At 46.9% G+C, this 18,490-nt stretch overlaps 1 protein-coding gene and 1 long non-coding RNA gene across 4 annotated transcripts; one reads left to right on the top strand and one right to left on the bottom strand.

The window, feature by feature from the left end:
• Positions 1 to 1,833: 1,833 nt before the first annotated feature.
• On the bottom strand, positions 1,834 to 5,886 carry FOXA2 (forkhead box A2). Of its 3 annotated transcripts, none has more exons than XM_054024431.1 (3): positions 5,646 to 5,886; positions 4,613 to 4,682; positions 1,834 to 3,719 (listed from the first exon to the last, which is right to left on the bottom strand). In XM_054024431.1, the coding sequence occupies exons 1-3, from the start codon at positions 5,660 to 5,662 to the stop codon at positions 2,493 to 2,495; spliced, it is 1,314 nt and encodes a 437-aa protein (XP_053880406.1). In that variant the 5' UTR covers positions 5,663 to 5,886; the 3' UTR covers positions 1,834 to 2,492. The 3 variants fall into 3 exon arrangements, with proteins under 3 accessions (XP_053880406.1, XP_053880407.1, XP_053880408.1); XM_054024432.1 differs by lacking the exon at positions 5,646 to 5,886 and adding an exon at positions 5,548 to 5,639; XM_054024433.1 differs by lacking the exon at positions 5,646 to 5,886 and adding an exon at positions 5,131 to 5,511.
• LOC128835081 (uncharacterized) lies at positions 2,575 to 13,005 on the top strand. Its single transcript, XR_008444570.1, has 3 exons — positions 2,575 to 2,651; positions 11,279 to 11,372; positions 12,715 to 13,005. It is a non-coding gene; the product is annotated as an uncharacterized LOC128835081 (long non-coding RNA).
• The last annotated feature ends 5,485 nt before the right edge of the window (positions 13,006 to 18,490 follow it).

The raw sequence follows: 18,490 nt of genomic DNA, 5'->3' as shown, positions 1-18,490 counted from the left end.
GAACGTTATTTTCCCCCTAACAAGTAAAATATGTGAAGAAACATATAGACTGTTGGATAGGTAAACTACAGAAGTCTGGGAACATTTTTTCCCACACAAAATATGCTATACATGAAATCCACTGTATTTTCACAGGCGTCATTATAGTGAATATATTTTCACTATCTCCACTGGTTCGTTCAGGGATTAAAGATTTGAAATTATACACACATACACTGCTCCTGTTAATTGTAGTGTGTGGATATGTATCTAGCAAACTGTTTTCATTATGATCCATAAATATTAACATTTTCATTCTTTCTGTCAGTTCTCTATGTACACAATTAACTGGAAAAATGAAAACCTATTCAGATGTATGTAATATGCTGAAAACAGCTTTACAATGTTTAATATATATTTTTAACACCCCCCTCCTTTTTTATCACCTCAATAGACTCAGACGTGGAATATGTGTTAGCGGCACATTCAGGGTCTTCTTCAGTTTCAGTGTGATAAAGGGAAAGTATTTTGTCTCAACAAATTCGGGCCCAATCCTGCAGGTATCGAAGTCACGGGTAAAATTCCCAGTGATTTCCGGGGGGGGGGGGTTGGGCAGCGAGCCCTGCGTTTATATTGATGGGTGTGGACATATTTCGCGTTCTAGGGTGCACAGTCCCCCCTTTTCTCCCCAAAGGAGCCCGCAGTGAGTAAACCGAGAGAGGGATTATAACATTGTGTGTACATGACCAGGCCTGTTCCAGGAAGGGGACAATGTTCAGGGTCACTCAGAACTTTGGGCTGCGGGCGCTCAGTCAAGGCGAAGAAGTTGATTGTATCTGGGTTAGGTCCCCATGTCCCCTAAACCGCATCTTGCCCAGCCTTCAGGGTCATCCACCTTTCTCCAGCCGCCACTCTAGCTTCTCAGAGCCGTTGGTTTGCCCGGCTATTCGAGCAACTCAAGGGGTTAAGGGAGCTCTCGGCCGCCCTTCGCTCAACTGATCCCTTTCAAGGTTTCTGCAAACTCCAAAGTTCATGACATCAAGGACAGTCTGTGCAGCGTGTCACCTGGCGCCATAGAGACCGACCAGTGTGTTTTACACGGCTCCTGCATTTCAGATGGAATTCCGTGTCTTTGAACAGTCTCAATAACTGGGGCGGGGGGAGGTTGTGTCAAGGGGAAATGAGGGAGGGGGTGGCTTTCAGTAATCAGCTGTAAATTCCTGATTTATAAGACTAACATGATCTATAATGGTTGGAAGGAGCCCAAGGTAAATGCGGGTTTATTAGTAATGACGCCTTGTTTTGTTTTCTTGCTTGCTTGTTTGAAGAGCGAAATCCAATATCAAATGTTCCTTTTGGTTAGAACTGGAGTGACTACAGCTTGGGACAAATCCGTGTCACTTGTAAAACTTTTCAGCTAAACATGAAAAATATCTAAGATGCACATATGGGTATAGGACAAGTCATTTACTTCTCTTATGTATTTTATATATCTATATCTATCTTATACTTATATACATATCTATCTTTTAATCGATGTGTATTATATATATATATATATTCTTTTCGCAGATGTATGTGTAGAGATATAGCTTATATTTTTCATATGTGTATATATTATATATCTTAAATAACAGACGTTATCTTACATTCTTTTCCATATATATTTTCCCAATATATATGAATGTATACTATACAGAGAGAATAAATATACACAGAGATACAGGACTATGTAGATATCTTTTTAAATTATTAAATAAATTGAACCAATTTGTTTTCCATTTTCCCTGTCAGTGTTTTCCCCCTCAAGTGGGAAAATTTTGGAAAAATCCGAAGAAAAAGATTCAGGGGGGAAAAAACGCCAAGAACACTTTAATATATTTTTGTGAAAATCTGGCTGTTTGGGACCAGAATTCACATTTATAAGCCATAAATAAAGCATACAGAAACGATAAATTAATCAGATCCAAGTAGTTTACTCTCCCGGTAACATCAAACGTTTGCATCAATTACAACAATCTAGCCTGACTTTTTTTTTTCTTTTTGTGAATTTTTCTCCCTTTTTTTTTCTTTTGTGATTTTTTTTTCCTCTCTCTTTTTACAACGTGACAAGACTTTTGGTCCTCGGTTTAAAAACTAGCATTGTTTCACACTGAATAAGTTTTCCGTCACTTTCACACACACGCACAAAAAAAATAGATATATTTATAACTCCCTGCAACAAAAAGGTTTACCCCACCCTCTGCTGCCCGTGGAATAAAATAAACCCCCTCCCCAACAAACCAACCAAATATCCCCGCTTGAAATCGGTACTTAAAGAGGCCGGGGCAATTCCGGGGCCTGATCCCACAGCCCATTGGACTTCGGATCAGGCTGGGTGGGTGGAAATTTGTCCTTTGAGGATGGGGGTGGGAGGCTTGGAACACAAATAGACACAAGAGATTGAGCCAAGGACATCACCAGCGTGATCCACCGTCCAGCCCCCCGGGCCGGCTGGGCTTGGCAGGGAAGCTTTAGGACGAGTTCATGATGGGCCGGGAATACACACCTTGGTAATAAGAGGTGTCTCCGGCCAGCGGGGAGGCTTCTAAGCCACTTTTGTTCGTGACGGGGCCCATGGCCAGGCTGCCGGGCATGGGGGAGCCGTAGCCGGAGTAGTGCATCACCTGCTCGTAGGCCTTGAGGTCCATTTTGTGGTGGTGGGGGTGATGGTGCGGGTGGTGGTGGTGGGGGGGCGGCGGCTGCTCGGAGGAGGACATCAGGTTGTTGATGGAGAAGGGGTGGTTGAAGGCGTAGTGGTGCTCGGGCTTGAGGTGGGCCTCGTGGGCCAGGTGGTGGGGGGCGAGCAGGTGCTGGGCCGGCGACGGGGCCTGCTGCGGGGGGGTCCCTTTGAGCTCGGCCAGGGCCCGCTTGTGCTCGCGGCAGGGCGAGGCGCCGGGGTGGGGGGACTCGGGCCCACCCGCCGAGCTGTCGGAGGAGCCTCCTTCCCCGGGTTGGGGGGGCTGCTGCTGGGGGGGCTGCTTCTTCCCCCCTCCCCCGCCGCCGCCGCCCCCTCCGCCGCCCCCTTCCTTGCTCTTCTCGCACTTGAAGCGCTTCTGGCGCCGCAGGTAGCAGCCGTTCTCGAACATGTTGCCCGAGTCCGGGTGCAGAGTCCAGAAGGAGCCCTTGCCCGGCTTGTCCGGGGAGCGGGGCACCTTGAGGAAGCAGTCGTTGAAGGAGAGCGAGTGGCGGATGGAGTTCTGCCAGCGCTGCTGGTTCTGCCGGTAGAAGGGGAACAGGTCCATGATCCACTGGTAGATCTCGCTCAGCGTCAGCATCTTGTTGGGCGACTGCTGGATGGCCATGGTGATGAGCGAGATGTAGGAGTAGGGGGGCTTGGCGTGGGTGTAGCTCCGCCGGTAGGTCTTGGGGTCCCGCGAGCGGTTGAGGTTGCCTTGCCCGTACATGGGGCTCATGGAGTTCATGTTGGTGTAGGGGGCCAGGGCGTTCATGGAGCCGGCCTGGGCGCCCATGGGGCTCATGCTGGGGCTCAGGTGGGCCCCCATGCCGCTGCCCATGCCGGCCATGCCCCCCGGGCCGGGAGACATGCCGGCCAAGGACGGGCTCATCCCGGTGCTGGCGTAGGACATGTTCATGGAGCCGGCCCCGCTCATGTTGGCCGGGCCGCTGCTCATGGCCGACATGCCCATGTAGCTGTTCATGCCCAGGCCCGGGTTCATGCTGCTCACGGAGGAATAGCTCTGCAAGGAGAAGGGGGGAGAGCGGAGGGGGTGGTTAACCTCGGCTGCCACGCAGTGCCCGCCACCCCGAGGCTGCTCTAGCAATGGGGCTGCTGGCTGGGGGGCGCCCCGAAAGCCGCCCCGCAGCGCCCGGGATGTGTAGGAGGCGGCTGCCGGGGCGAGCTGCTCTCTGCTGGGTCCGAAAAAGCAGCAGTCAGCCGGTGGGGGGCAGGGGGCAGCTCCCCCCCCAATCGCGCCGGGCAGGGGGAGCGGCCGCCCGCGGCTGGGACTCGGTGTGGGGTATGCTCCTGCCCCGGGCTGGCGGGGCCCAGGAGTGTGTGTTAAATCGTGACGAAATGTGCCGCCCGCCAGACCCCTGGATCAGCAAAACGACCCTGCGATCCGGAGGGGCTGGGCTGCAAACGACGTGGGGAGGGAACACGCCGCGGGGCAGACGGCTGGCTCCGACCCCGGCCACACGAGTCCCATCGCGGGGAGCCCCACCCGAGGCGGCGCAGGACTCCCCGCAGCCCAGCCAGTCGCGTGTCCCTCGCCCATCCTTCTCAAAACCCAGATTTCCAGCCATAAACTTGCCCCCCTTCTGCCTTGCCCCCCCGCCCCCCTGTTTTCTTCGCCCCCCCCTTCCCGACAGTCCCATGCCAAACACAACTTTGTTAGGAGAGCGCGGCGCGGGCAGGGCAGAGGATTTGGAGGCGCCGCAAGTCAATATTTGATCACAAAGTTAATATTATCTCAAGGCTAACAACGGTGTCGTATAAACCCAGCGCCCTGTTTTCGCCGAAGGAGGGGAGAGCGGGAGGCGGCTGGGGGACGGGAAGGGGGTGTGGGATGGGCAGGGAGGGGGGGACAGAGACACACACACACACACAAATAGAGGCAGAAGTTGTCCCTACCTCGGGTTCTGCATAGTAGCCGCTCCAGTCCGAGTGCTCGTGCCCTTCCATTTTCACGGCTCCCAGCATACTGGAAGCAGAGTGCATGGCCGTTTAAAATTTAACAGCCACAACAACCGACGACAAGAGAGAACAACCCCAAAAAAAAAAAAAAATTCCCAGCCCTCCCTCCCCTCTGCCTCACTCCCTCTCTGCCTGAGCCGGGCGGAGGGGGAGGGGGCAGAAGTGGCTGCTGCTGGGTTGGGGTGGCTGCTTTCCCCCCCCCCCTTGTTCCTGCTGCTGCCTGGGTGGGTTTGTTGTTTTTCTTTCTTTTCTTTTTTTCCTTTGCAGCCCAGAGTCGCCCGGCGGCGCTGGGGAAAGGAGGAGGCGGAGGACAAGCGCTCCCGTCACGGAGTGATATAGAACCGGGCGCCCCCGCGAGCCTCCAATCCCCACATCCTGGGGAGCCTATTTGAATAATCAGCTCACACCTAGGCGGGGGCCTCCTCGCCTTCGCCCCCCCCCCCCCGTACACACACCTGCCCCGAGCGGCACGGGAGGCGGAGGGGGACAAATCCTGACCCAGGGAGAGCGAGCCAGAGAAGGAGAGAGGGTGGCAGCTGGACCCGTCTTTATTGGCCAGTGCCTTGTCATCTGGCTAGTGTCTGGGAGCCCGGCTGGGGGGAGCGGGGTGCTGCCATGTGGGCAGGGACTGCAGGACGGGTGGCTCTGCGCTTGTGACTGCAGCTGGGGAGGGAGAGGGGCCTCCCCCTGCTTAGGTGCCGGTGGACTGTTCGCGGGGCTGGGGGCACTGGTTTGCCACCAGCCGGGCTCCGGGCTGGTTTCTCAAGTCCGGATTTATGTATCCGGGGCTCTCTCTGCTGGCTGGAGCTCGCTCGCGGCTGGGAAGGAAATGTGCAAAGCCCTGTCCTGCTTCGAACGAGCTGTTTACACACCTTTAACGCCCCCGGTGCTGTTCCTTGCCGGAGCGCCCTCGCTGCAAGCCAGATCCAAACCAAAGTCACGGGAGAGGGGGGTATTACGCAGCATTTACCTCTGTGTCCAAGCCATGCCCCGGGCTTTCTTGGTTTTTTAGTAAGGTGCTAAATGACTTGGGATCACCCATTTGTCTGTGACATAACAGGCAGTTCCAAGGTTACCCAGTCACAGCCGAGGTGCCTACAACATTTCGTAACTAAAACAAACAGGGGGAAGGTGAGAGGAGCCAACAGAAATAAACCAGGGAATCACTGGTAAGGACCTGGGATTTTCTACCATTGCCCCTTAGCTGCCTGTAACCCCACCACGTGCCAGTCAAACTGTGGCAGTAACAGCAAGGTCAGAATAATAATAATAATTAATAATTAACAATGATAAAAAAACCTTAAGACATCAGGAAACTAGACAGAAAATCCCCAAACTTCGACCTCGAAACTATCTATCTGCATGGGCAGCACACAACAGACTCCAAAGGAAAGGTGATGCTATGTGATCTGCTGTGTACAAACTCTGCCACTCTTTCTCGCTATGGCTGCTAATTGTGTGTTCCTTTCCAATCTAATGATAGATAGAAATAAGCACCCACTATTTACAAAACCCACACAGCGACCTGCTTCCGTTCCTGCGTCAGTAGCCGACCAAATGTTGAAACATGTAGTTATTCTAGAGGATACCTTAGCTGTCTGAGATATGAAACGAAGTCAAGTTTATTTAACAGTGTTGGTTCATCAGGGATTTAACGGGTTTTTTTCATGCAATAGAAAACAGCGATTCTGTGAAGTGGAATGAATCTTGACTATTTCGTTGCTAATACCCCGCAGACAGTTCTACTCCATCAGAATTCCGCAGTTATCATTGTAAAGAGAGAAAGTGACTCTAGGCTTGGCTGACAAAATTCTGTCATACGAAACGGGACTACGCCATTGCATCCATTTTTTTTCATGTACAACTTTCCATATCTATCTATCTATCTATCTATCTATCTATCCCCATCCACCTTATCTATCTATCTATCTATCTATCTATCCCCATCCACCTTATCTATCTATCTATCTATCTATCTATCTATCTATCCCCATCCACCTTATCTATCTATCTATCTATCTATCTATCTATCCCCATCCACCTTATCTATCTATCTATCTATCTATCCCCATCCACCTTATCTATCTATCTATCTATCTATCCCCATCCACCTTATCTATCTATCTATCTATCTATCTATCTATCCCCATCCACCTTATCTATCTATCTATCTATCCCCATCCACCTCCTCTATCTATCTATCTATCTATCTATCTATCTATCTATCCCCATCCACCTCATCTATCTATCTATCTATCTATCTATCCCCAACCACCTCATCTATCTATCTATCTATCTATCCCCAACCACCTCATCTATCTATCTATCTATCTATCTATCTATCTATCCCCAACCACCTCATCTATCTATCTATCTATCTATCTATCTATCTATCTATCTATCTATCTATCCCCATCCACCTCCTCTATCTATCTATCTATCTATCTATCTATCTATCCCCATCCACCTCCTCTATCTATCTATCTATCTATCTATCTATCTATCTATCTATCCCCATCCACCTCCTCTATCTATCTATCTATCTATCTATCTATCTATCTATCCCCAACCACCTCATCTATCTATCTATCCCCAACCACCTCCTCTATCTATCTATCTATCTATCTATCTATCTATCTATCTATCTATCTATCTATCTATCCCCAACCACCTCATCTATCTATCTATCCCCATCCACCTCCTCTATCTATCTATCTCTCTCTCTCTCTCTCTCTCTCTATCTATCTATCTATCCCCATCCACCTCCTCTATCTATCTATCTATCTCTCTCTCTATCTATCTATCTATCCCCATCCACCTCCTCTATCTATCTATCCCCATCCACCTCCTCTATCTATCTATCTATCTATCCACCTCCTCTATCTATCCCCATCCACCTCATCTATCTATCTATCCACCTCATCTATCTATCTATCTATCTATCTATCTATCTATCCCCATCCACCTCCTCTATCTATCTATCTATCTATCTATCTATCTATCTATCTATCTATCTATCTATCTATCACTTTCAAAATGAATGGGGCAATGTGGCCCATTTTTTCCAAATAAGATAAACACTTCTAGCTCTGACAATGAAGGTTGGTACTAATATAAAATGTTAATATAGCATGCCCGAGGGGGGTTTCGTTTAATCGCAGACACTCATCAAATGATTCATATAAACAGGGGTATAGACTTTGCTAAATAAGCCACACAGTATATTAAATAGTAATTTTGAAAGGCGTCAGAAAAAATACCAGCCACCCACCCTTCTGATTTAAGCGAGGAAATGAATATTTTGAAAATAAAAAATATTAATGTAAAATTTTGTTCTGCAAAACTAGATGCTTTTCTTCTGGCTTTTTTTAAGTCTATATTTATTTTTCAACTAAAAGATAACAATAAAAAAGCCAAGCTACTGTGTCCCCTGGTGAGCGAGGCCAGATGAGACCTTTGGGGAATAAGTGTGGAGAACCAGGATCTGATTAACACTATTTAAACAAAAATGGATAGACTGATGTTTCTCCTGTATCTTACTTGATGGAAATAGACCATCTTCCAAGCGTCCGCTCAGGGTCTTACAGATTGAAAAATAGTGGTAGAGCGCCCCCTGTCGTTTGTTCAACGGAGCGCCATATTGACTCTGATTGGGGGCCTGATCCAAAGCCCATTGCAGTAAATGGAAAGACTCCCATGGATTTCACTGGGTTTGGGATTAGGCCCTAAGAGAAGGGTGCAGAACAGCCGCCTTCTTCGCTTTCAAACAATGGCTTGCTGCATGATCCCTTTAGTGCAATCAGATGCTTGTAATGTGCTTTGAGATCATCAGATGAAGGGCACGCCAAGTATTAGCATTTTCCATCTCATTAAGACTAAACTTTTAAAGAATCCTTTATATGGAACAGCAGCCATATCCCTACAAGACAGCTACTTATAATGAATAATCATAAATAGGTTAATTGGACTCTTTAACTAGCCCCGGCACATGAAAACAACGCAATTGCACATTTTAAACATGCCTGATCCTGTTAGATTTCTCTTATCTTCTGAACACTTTGTCAGCCACAAGTTATTTGACTTGATGAACTCACTGGGTAAAATTCTATGGCCTTGTGTTGTGCAGGAGTCACAGTAAATGATCAGAATGGTTCATTCTAGCCCTTAAGTCTAAGTCACTCTCTTCAAAGGGGCTGAAACAGCAGCAAGGGTCCCTAAAAGCCACCTGTTCCGGCTAGGGTGGATTCCTCCTGCAGAGGTTTTTGAGGAAGACAGGTGCAAAGTCACCTTCTGAGGATACTCTTGCAAGCTTTGGTGTAGAGGGCATGCCAGGGACAGGCCTGGAGGAGGAAGGGGCATGTTGGGCACGTAGCAGCAAAAGATGGAAGAAAGGAAGAAATATTATCCCCATTTTACAGATGGGAAACTGAGGCCTAGTGAGATGTGAGTTATGGGCTCTTCACATAAGTGGCAAATTTGGGGCAAATAAGTGTCTGTTTTCTGGATGGATCAACTTTTTTTTTTTTTTTTTTGTTCTTCTAATACACCACATTAGAACATTTCATAAGGCATGCACTTAAGCATTTCCTTCCCCTTCCCCCCTCCCCAGTTTAACAGCATACAATACAACAGACAAAATCATTGTTTAGAAGGGAAAATATAGGGAGAATTACCATAAGTAAAATTCATTAAGAGGCTGTTGCGTATAAATAATTGAGGGTGATCAATCCAAAGTCAAAAGATCATCTATATTTAGCTTAGTGTTTGTAGTTAAGTTAAATCAGTACATACCAGTTAGATCTTTTTTGGTATGGTTCTGGTGGGAGTGTGGGGTTTGTTTTTTTCCCTCTATGAAAAAAAAAGGGCAACAATACAATGAGGGATTATTATGCAATCTTGTTCTAACTGGTGCCAATAGCACAATAATTCCCACTGAATTCAATAGTAGTGGGGGCAAGTCCTTAAAGAGGATTTTCTAGCACCAATATGATCTCCCAGCACACACCTACACTTGTGCTTAACGCACTGTAGGACTTGCAATTGATCTCAGTGGGACTCCTCACAGTGCATGAAGTTAAACACATATTAATAAGGCTTTGCTGTCTCAGAGCCTAAATTTATCCTAGGTCTGGCCTGCACCTAAAAGTTAGATCAGCCGAACTACAACACTTAGGGCTGTGAAAAATTTCGCCCCCGGTATAGATGCAGCTAAGTCTTCCCTTGACCAAGCAACCCCCTCTCGGGGAGGTCAATTAACTACGGAGATGGGAAAAGCCTTTTGCTGTTGTAGGACACGTCTACACGGCCATGCTACAGCGGCACAGACACAACTGTGCTGCTGAAGCTGTTGTAGTGGAGACATACCTGTAGCCTCGCACAATCCATTGTATTTTACTAGGTTTGGGTTTTTTTTTTTTCCCCATTCAAATTAGCAGGAAGTTTACACGTATAAGATTTTGATTGTGCACACACACACACACTCACCCCAGACTGGAAGACCCAATGGGGTCCTGAAGGCATGCATAGTATCCTTAACCGGTGCTAAGATTTCTGCCCTGAATATTTTAATTTTAGGGCATTTCCCAACTATGGAAGAAGTCCCCATTGCTGTCCCTGCATTCAAGCCATCAGAATTCAATGTTTAACCAGAAGTGCTCTGATTTCACATTTTGCATTGTTGGCTTGTACTGTGCAGATGTCCCTAAAATGTTATGTACTCTCCAGAGGTCAAGAGCCAGTCCTGAGATCCCAAGGTTCTGGTGCTCATTTTCACTAAGGCCCCGTTACATGAATTTGCCAGTGTAAAAGTGTAATTTGCACCTTAAAATAGGCGTAAATTGCATTTCCACCAATTTAAGACCCCTTTACACTGCCAGAGAATGTAACGGGGCATTTGCAAATCGGGTCCTACACCTTTATAAACTGATCTGGGAGAGCTCATGAGTAAGACATGAGAGTCCAAACCTTTTATATCCTACACTGTGGTGCTTTTCAGAGTGCACATGCTGGAACTTTCAGTCCTAGCAGGTTGACAGACAAGCAGCTGGTGCCTTTCCATTGCCTGTTACTCCATGGATATTTGGTAGTAACTGTACTGTTTCAGAAGTGTCTAGGACCCTCAGTCCTGGACCAGAGCCCCATTGTGCTAGGCGCTGTACAAACACAGAACAAAAAGACTGCCCCTACCCCAAAGAGTTTATTCTCTGTCAAACATTCTCAATGCAATGAAATACGGACGTAGCAAATTCCAAGGGCCCGTCGCCTTTTAAGTACAAGATCCCATTAATTTCAATGGGGAGTTCTGCTTAACAGAGCAATGGCAGAGTTTGTCCTGGTAGCTCTATCTGTACTTTAAAAGAGTGAGAACTCATTAGCCTGCAGGTGTCTTTAAGCCGCCTGGCCCCCTAGATGCCTGCTAAAGTTAAAACACTGCTTTATCCCAATCAAGGGAAAGGATCTACCAGAAGTGTCAGAAGGAAAACAATTGTACCAGGAAATTTCAAACCAAGGCCCCTTTTCTCCTCAAGGAAGCTTGTCCTCCCAGCAGCCCCAGGGAACAGCGGAGGTGTTAATCTTTGTTTTCTTTCCACTTTCTGCATACAGTGATGCAGAGATTCACATCACCTGCTTTCCATGAATGCAGCCCCAGGGGGTCATTTGGGAAGTAAAAGAACCCATCATGCCCATCCTATCAACGGTATCCAGAGTCTGATTAATCCTATTATGGTTTTGTTGTTATCAATAAACATTTGAAATAAGGTTTGTGTTTCTCGCTTTGGAAAAACCTCAAATGTCAAAAGGTAGGAGGAAATTATTTCCTTTCCACAGCGAAAGCTTGAACTTGTCCTGAACCAGAGCTTCCTATCATGTGAAGAAAAGAATGGAAAAATAAGGGCCTGATCTGAAGCCCATACTCAGCTGGGAGCCTTTCCATTGGCTGAGAGCACAAGCGATTGGCATTTATTTCATATTGTAGCAGGAAACTTGACATACCAGTCTAATGAAAGGCAGCTTAGGGCTTGTCTACACGCTGCCAGCAAAGAGCACCAGAGGGGTGTGATTTGTAAAGCACACGCATGTGCTTCATTCTAGCTGCCCCTTTGTAGACCTGGCTGGTGTGCTCTAAAAGGGACTTAGTTCACATTAGTGTAGACAATGTTAATGTGAATTAAGTACCTTTTAGAGTGTGCCAGCAAGGTCTGCACAAGGCAGTCAGAGTGCAACACAATGGAGCACTTTATAAATCACCCCTCTGGCACGCTTTGCCAGCGCCATGTAGACAAGCCCTTCATTTCTCAGGGCCTGATGCAACGCTGACCGAAGTCAAAGGGAGTCTTTCCATTGACGTTAATAGGGGTTGGATCCAGCCCTCAACTGGCAATCTCTTGACCCCACCAGATTGACAGGTGCTGTTACGTAATAGACATTAAAGCTTTTTAAAAAAATCCTAGCTCCAAGTGTTTCCATGGTATTGTATCTCCATGAGGGAGTCCCCCCTCCCCTGGAGCACTGTTTGAAATGTGAATAAGATACGAGGCAAATTTAAATTACGATGAAATCCGTATTGAGCTCTTCCTGGTTCTAATGGACGCAGGGTGAAATTCACCATGGAGAAGGTCTAGGCGCCGCTTCAGATACATCTACACAGCAAAAACAAACCCAGGGCAGCAAGTCTCAGAGCCTGAGTCAACTGACTCAGGATTGCAGAGCTGGTGCCGAAGACTAAAAATAGGAGGGCAGACATTTGGGCTTGGGCTCAGCCTGGGCTCTGAGACCGTTCCCCTTTGATGGCCCTAGCGCAAGCCCAAATGACCACATGGCTATTTTTAACTCCACAGCACAAGCCCCGTGAGCCCAAATCTCGTGAGCTGGGCTCTGAGATTCACTTCCACAGGTCTTCTTTGCTGTGTAGATGTACCCTGAGATCACATGTAAGCCTCATTTTGGGGGCTGAAGTGAGATTTTAAAGGCACTAGGTCTGTGCTGCCCCTCAGCACGGGGTGAATTGTTATTAATTTATTTCATATTTTGCATTGTAGTAACACCTAGGAGCCCCAGTCATGGACCAGAGCCCCAATGTGCTAGGCGCTGTACAAACAGAAAACAAAAAGACAAACTTCGATTGTGAACTCTTTGAGGCAGAAGCTAAGACAAGAGACAACAGATGGAGAGAGAGATGAGGGAGTAAAATGAAACAATGGGACAAGATTGGTCACGACTGGCAGTGGTCACAACAGCCCAGCCGTTTAATTCTAGCATAGAGAGCATTCCCTCCTTCAAAACCATACGATTGTGAAAAATCGCTACCCCACTCATTATTTCTGTATCTATTGTTTAATTAAAATGGCTAAGAAACATTCATTGAGATTTTTTTTTTTCCCTTTGGGAAGAGTGAGAATGATGCAGCCTTAGAAAAAAAATGGATTGAATTTGGCAAAAGGATTTTGCTTCCTGTTTTTCGAAGGTTAGCCCTTATGTTTGTAATTCTTCTTTCTTCCACCTGTCCAGTGCTTAATTTGTGCCAGGACTTGCCAGACCTGAGCCCCAGTACATCTAGGCTTGGCCATTCATAGTTCCGGCACCTCTAGGCGGCCTGCATCAGTTCTGAATGTAAAAAAATTGCTTGAGCCCCGGCACCTCTTTCATTACAAATTAAGCCCTGCCCCCAGTCTCTCAGGCTAATCCCTTTGTGTTCAATACGTCAATACGTCAGCCTCATAGTCCTGGCTACACATTGGTTTTGTACCATGTTTTTGTGGGGTTTTTTTACCATAATAGTTACTCCTGATACAGTTCCTAGTGTAGACGCGATAAAATCAATCCCCGATCACGCTGTTGTCGACTCCGGAATTCCACCGCGGTGAGAGGTGGAAGCGGAGTCGACGGGGGAGCGGCAGCGGTCGACTCGCCGCTGTCCTCACAGCCAGGTAAGTTGACCTAAAATACGCAACTTCAGCTACGCTATTTGCGTAGCTGAAGTTGCGTATCTTAGGTCGACACCCCACCCCCTCCCCGTAGTGTAGACCTAGCCTACCACGGCTACCCTTCTGAAACCTCTAAACTGTACCTACCCAGGAAAGGTGGGTTTTGTTTTGTTTTGTTTTGTTTGTTCATTTTGATTCATTGAGTGGCTTTGTTTGTTTTGTTTTCTTTGTTGTATAACCTAAGGCATGAATGTAAACCAATATTGTTATAAAAATCACATTTTTTGTTAATATCGTTTTTTCAAGTTCTACAGAAGATTTGCTTTAATGGTTGATGTAGGGCTTAGGCATCTGCCCATCCCTAAATAAAATGGTGATAGGACTTGTCCAGTTGCCAAGCCTAATACATTGCGTTCATTTAGGTTTGTTTTAGAAGGAAAACAAACCTTTTTCTTGCCTTTTTCTTCACAACATACAAAGTAGTTAACTTCCTTCTGCCAGTAATTATAATAATTAATCCAAGACAGCAAACGCTCCCAATTGCACTAGTGCTGAATAATTTCAAAATAAATGTTCCTTGTACAGAGGCATTTACTCTCTCTTCATTGCAATAGAAATAAATGATTTGCCAGTAAGTAGCATGGTATTTTAATAATGAAAGGAAGCAGGGAATGAGGACAAAAGAATCATCATTAAACAAGTAGATGAGGGAGGCATCATTGTATTCTTGTACAGTGGTGTAATCGTTATTGTCAGGATCAATTGAGACATTCATCTGATAATGTATTAAAATTATGGCTGAATCGACTTATCTGGGGATTTGAGGAAGTAATCAAGTTGGAGTGTGATAAATCTGACTAACAATGGCAGCAAGTCTCTCGTATAATAGCACCCTGCTTCACTGCTTTTATATATACGCAGGGCTTAAATTCCCATAGAGTATTTCCCAGAGCCCATCACATGCACCCACACACACACAACATGCTATGGAAACTCCAGGGGGGGTGGAAATATTTACCAGAGCTCTGCTCCAGACAGCTCCAGCTGAATTTAAGCCCTGCATATACACATAACTTTAGATAGCTAGACAGACACATGCCCCACATATCCCCAGCCCTACCCTATTCCAGGGGTTGCAAGGTGGTCTTCAGGAGACAGCCTGCCACTGCCTTCCCTGGAAGATCATAGGGTCATAGAATATCATGGCTGGAAGGGACCTCAGGAGGTCATCTAGTCCAACCCCCTGCTCAAAGCAGGACCAATCCCCAGATAGATTTTTGCCCCAGATCCCTAAATGGCCCCCTCAAGGATTGAACTCACAACCCTGGGTTTAGCAGGCCAACGCTCAAACCACTGAGCTATCCCTCCCACATTTCTGCCTCAGCCAGATCACACTTTCAGAGCCCCTTTATGTCACTCCAGCCTATTAGCCAACATACAGACACTGGAGCAAGGACGAGAATCTAAGCCCTTGTTTGTATTCAAAGTTGTACTAGTTTAATATATATATATAAAATTAGGGTACTGAGCCCCAATTTCCAAAGGTAGAACGTTCCCTTTGCTAGCCTATCAGAGCTGAAAGATACCCAACATTTGTAGGTACAGAAAAGCTGGTAGTTTTGATGTTGGCTGGCAAAAACCCAGTGCTGCTGGTTTCCTGGGAAATGCAAAACGGTTTGTATATCTCTGTAGATTATGTTGCTACAACACAGAGATTTTGCTACAATGGCACGGCATTGCATGCAAATCGGGGCAGGATTTGGCCCAGAAAGCTGAAATGGAGCTATTCTGGATGCTGTATAAACCTGCCACAATCAGTAATATTCTTGTTATTTTTATGACTCGCTATTCACACTAAAAAGCCCATAGTGAGAAGGCCCTATGGTGCAAGGCCCTGTACATACCAATAGTAAAAGACAGTCCCTGCCCCAAAGAGCTTCTCATATAAATAGACAAGACAGGTGAAGAAAGTATTATTATCCCCACTGTACAGATAAGGAACTGGGGGAGAGAGAGATTCAATGACTTGACCAAGTCCACCTAGACAGTTTGTGGCAGAAAGAGACCTGAACCAGTTCTCCCAATTCACAGTCCAGTGCCTTAATCACAACTGTGATCTTCATTTCTGATAGATGACTGCATATTTCAGGACTGTTTTTCAAAGAGATGTTTGTGAAATTCCTGAAATACATGCTTATTTCCGAGAGGTACGTCAGAAAATAACTTTGCCTGGCCACTTACAGTCTCATCGATTCAAACCGGAAACTATTTCAATATGAGACACTTGCGGTGGGTAGAATTTTTCCCATATCTGTAGAATTACCCTGGCAAGAAGAAAGGTCCCTGACAGTGGCGCCATAAGGGAATTACTACAATTAGGTTGTATAATATTTGCTTAACTATTTGAAGAACTCCACAGCCAAGTCTCTCCTAATTAGATTCAACATTTAATGGGGCTTCATAAATTTGTGAAAATATTTTCTGAGGCTTTAACAAGGCCGAGAAAGCAAGAGTCTGGCGTACGCAAAAATTTTGTAATTTAAATACTTTATCAAGAGAGCAAGGAGAGCTAATCTCCTGAATACATGTGGCGTTCCTGCTGGTTGCCACACCTCACCTGGGTTGCCCCTGCAATAACCACAGAGAACACGGGCCATACTTTCCCATTCACGTTAAGGGTTTATATGATGGTTCTCATGAGCCTGAGCTGGGTTGGAAAGGGTGGGCATCTGACACAACTGCTTGGTGCCAGGAGGTGTTATGATTGATTGACGCTCCCTCGATTGGAGGATGATCTTTACCATGGATTTATGGGGCCTGAGATGACTCCCATAAATATCCCATCCGCTAGATGCCCCAGCCTTCCAAGCTCCTCGGTATTGGGAGGCAGATTACACCTGTACTCCCTCCCTACTACCACCCCCCAGGGAACCTACACAGAAGAGGCATAAAGATGGGACTAGCAATTCTTTGGTCTCACACCCCTCTCTCTAGATCTCGGGTGCTTTGTAGTGGATGCCCAACGATGTACGTTTTCTTATATAGCAGGTGGTGTCTCCAGGGCCGGCTGCAGGCACCAGCGTTCCAAGCATGTGCTTGGGGCGGCACTTTTCAAGGGGCGACACTCTGTTTTTTTTGTTGTTGTTTTTTGCTTCGGGTGGCCAAAAACCTGGAGCCGGCCCTGGGTGTCTCCCAGACGAGCTGAAGACTCAGTGTTAATGTAAAGATCAATCAGCTTCATTGGAAATAGCTACTCCAGCTGGATTGTCAGGTAGGAAACTTCCAAAGTCATGTCTGACCATGTGCTAGGCCTTGTGCGCATTGGAGGCGGGGGAGGAGCGGGGGATCCTGGCCCCAGTGAAGTCAATAGGCGTTCTATACCATTCACGCCAATGGGACCAGGATTTCATCCCCGGTCTTAAGATATGGATGACATTTTGGAGTGTGGTTTGTAAATCAGCTGCTGTTTGAAAATCCTTGCCAGGAACAACAGGGAGCAGGCACTCCCAGCAGTTATCTTCAAGGCACGGGGCAACTTTCATTCTTCCGCTGCTGACTACGGCTCTGATAATGTCACTGACTAGATCTGGGGGCAGAAGTGGGCTTGCCTCCCACACAGTTAGCTGCAGGATTGGGGCCTAAAGGGAAGATAAGAGCCAAGGGCAATGTCACTGATTAATCAGCAAGGCAGGAGGAAACCTCACATACTCCCTTAAAAGGTGGTTCTACTCTGAAAAGTGACAGTCCAAATGGGTCAGTTTCATGTTTATTGTTTCTCAGTGATGCCAGATCAAGTAGGTGCTGCTCACAAGACAAAGTTGTCTTGCTAAGTGCCAGAGATCTGCATACTCAGCATGGGATATAAAAGGCTAGTTTTCTTCCCCCCCCCCCCCCCCCCCGCCACTTTTCATGCTTCATTGCCAGTAATGAAGAATCTGCAGGTCAAATTAAGCCCTCAGTTGTACAGGTGTCTTTGTGGAGCATCATTTGAAAACAATGGAGTTGCAAAAGATAGGGTTAGACTGGAGTCATCTCTAGACAGGGGATGATGTATAACAGGGGTGGCCAACCTGTGGCTCCGGAGCCCCACGCGGCTCTTCAGAAGTTAATATGCGGCTCCTTGTCTAGGCACCGACTCCGGGGCTGGAGCTACAGGCGCCAACTTTCCAGCATGCCACATTGAAGCCCTAATGCTTAGATTCTCAAAGGTATTTAGGCACCTAACTCCCATTGATATCAATGGGACTTTGGTGCCTAAATACCTTTGAAAGGAAGGATGGCTCAGTGGTTAGACCTGAGTTCAATTACCTGCTCTGCCACAGGTTTCCTGCATCACCTTGGGCAAGTCTCTTAGGGTATGTGTACCCTGCAGCTGGAGGTGGAATTCCCAGCAGGATAGCACGTTCGGGATAGCAGGCCAGTTGTCTGACTACAATCCTAGCCAAGATGCTAGGTTCGTTCTCTGGTCACCGCCTGTGCCATCACCACTGCTGTTTTTAGTCTCTTTTGGAGAGAAAAGGCCCCGGTTTGACAAAACACACTTTTTGTGTGAAAAGTGTTGACCGGCTCTAATAAACAGAATGATAAACAGCCATGTATCAACCAGGGGAGAAATGCCTAGTGAGACCCTGCAGTTATCAGAGCTACGCCCCAGCTTCTTACCATCTTCAAAAATGCTCACAACATGGGGATAAACAGCGTGTTAATTGTTTCCCCTGGACTCATTAGATGCAGTGCCTGAGATTCTGTGCGGTGCCACTCAGAGGTGCTCTCACAGCCCAGGGAGGAGTGGGGGTCAAGGTGGCTTTATGCCACCTTTGTGCCATCCTAATCCGGGGCTGGACCAGCCCCTGGCGTAGTTAGGAGAGCCCTGAAGGCCTGTCTAAGATAC

The sequence above is a fragment of the Malaclemys terrapin genome, chromosome 3, assembly GCF_027887155.1.
Source record: "Malaclemys terrapin pileata isolate rMalTer1 chromosome 3, rMalTer1.hap1, whole genome shotgun sequence".
Taxonomy (NCBI): Eukaryota; Metazoa; Chordata; order Testudines; family Emydidae; genus Malaclemys; species Malaclemys terrapin.
This window is presented reverse-complemented; position numbering and strand designations above follow the sequence as displayed.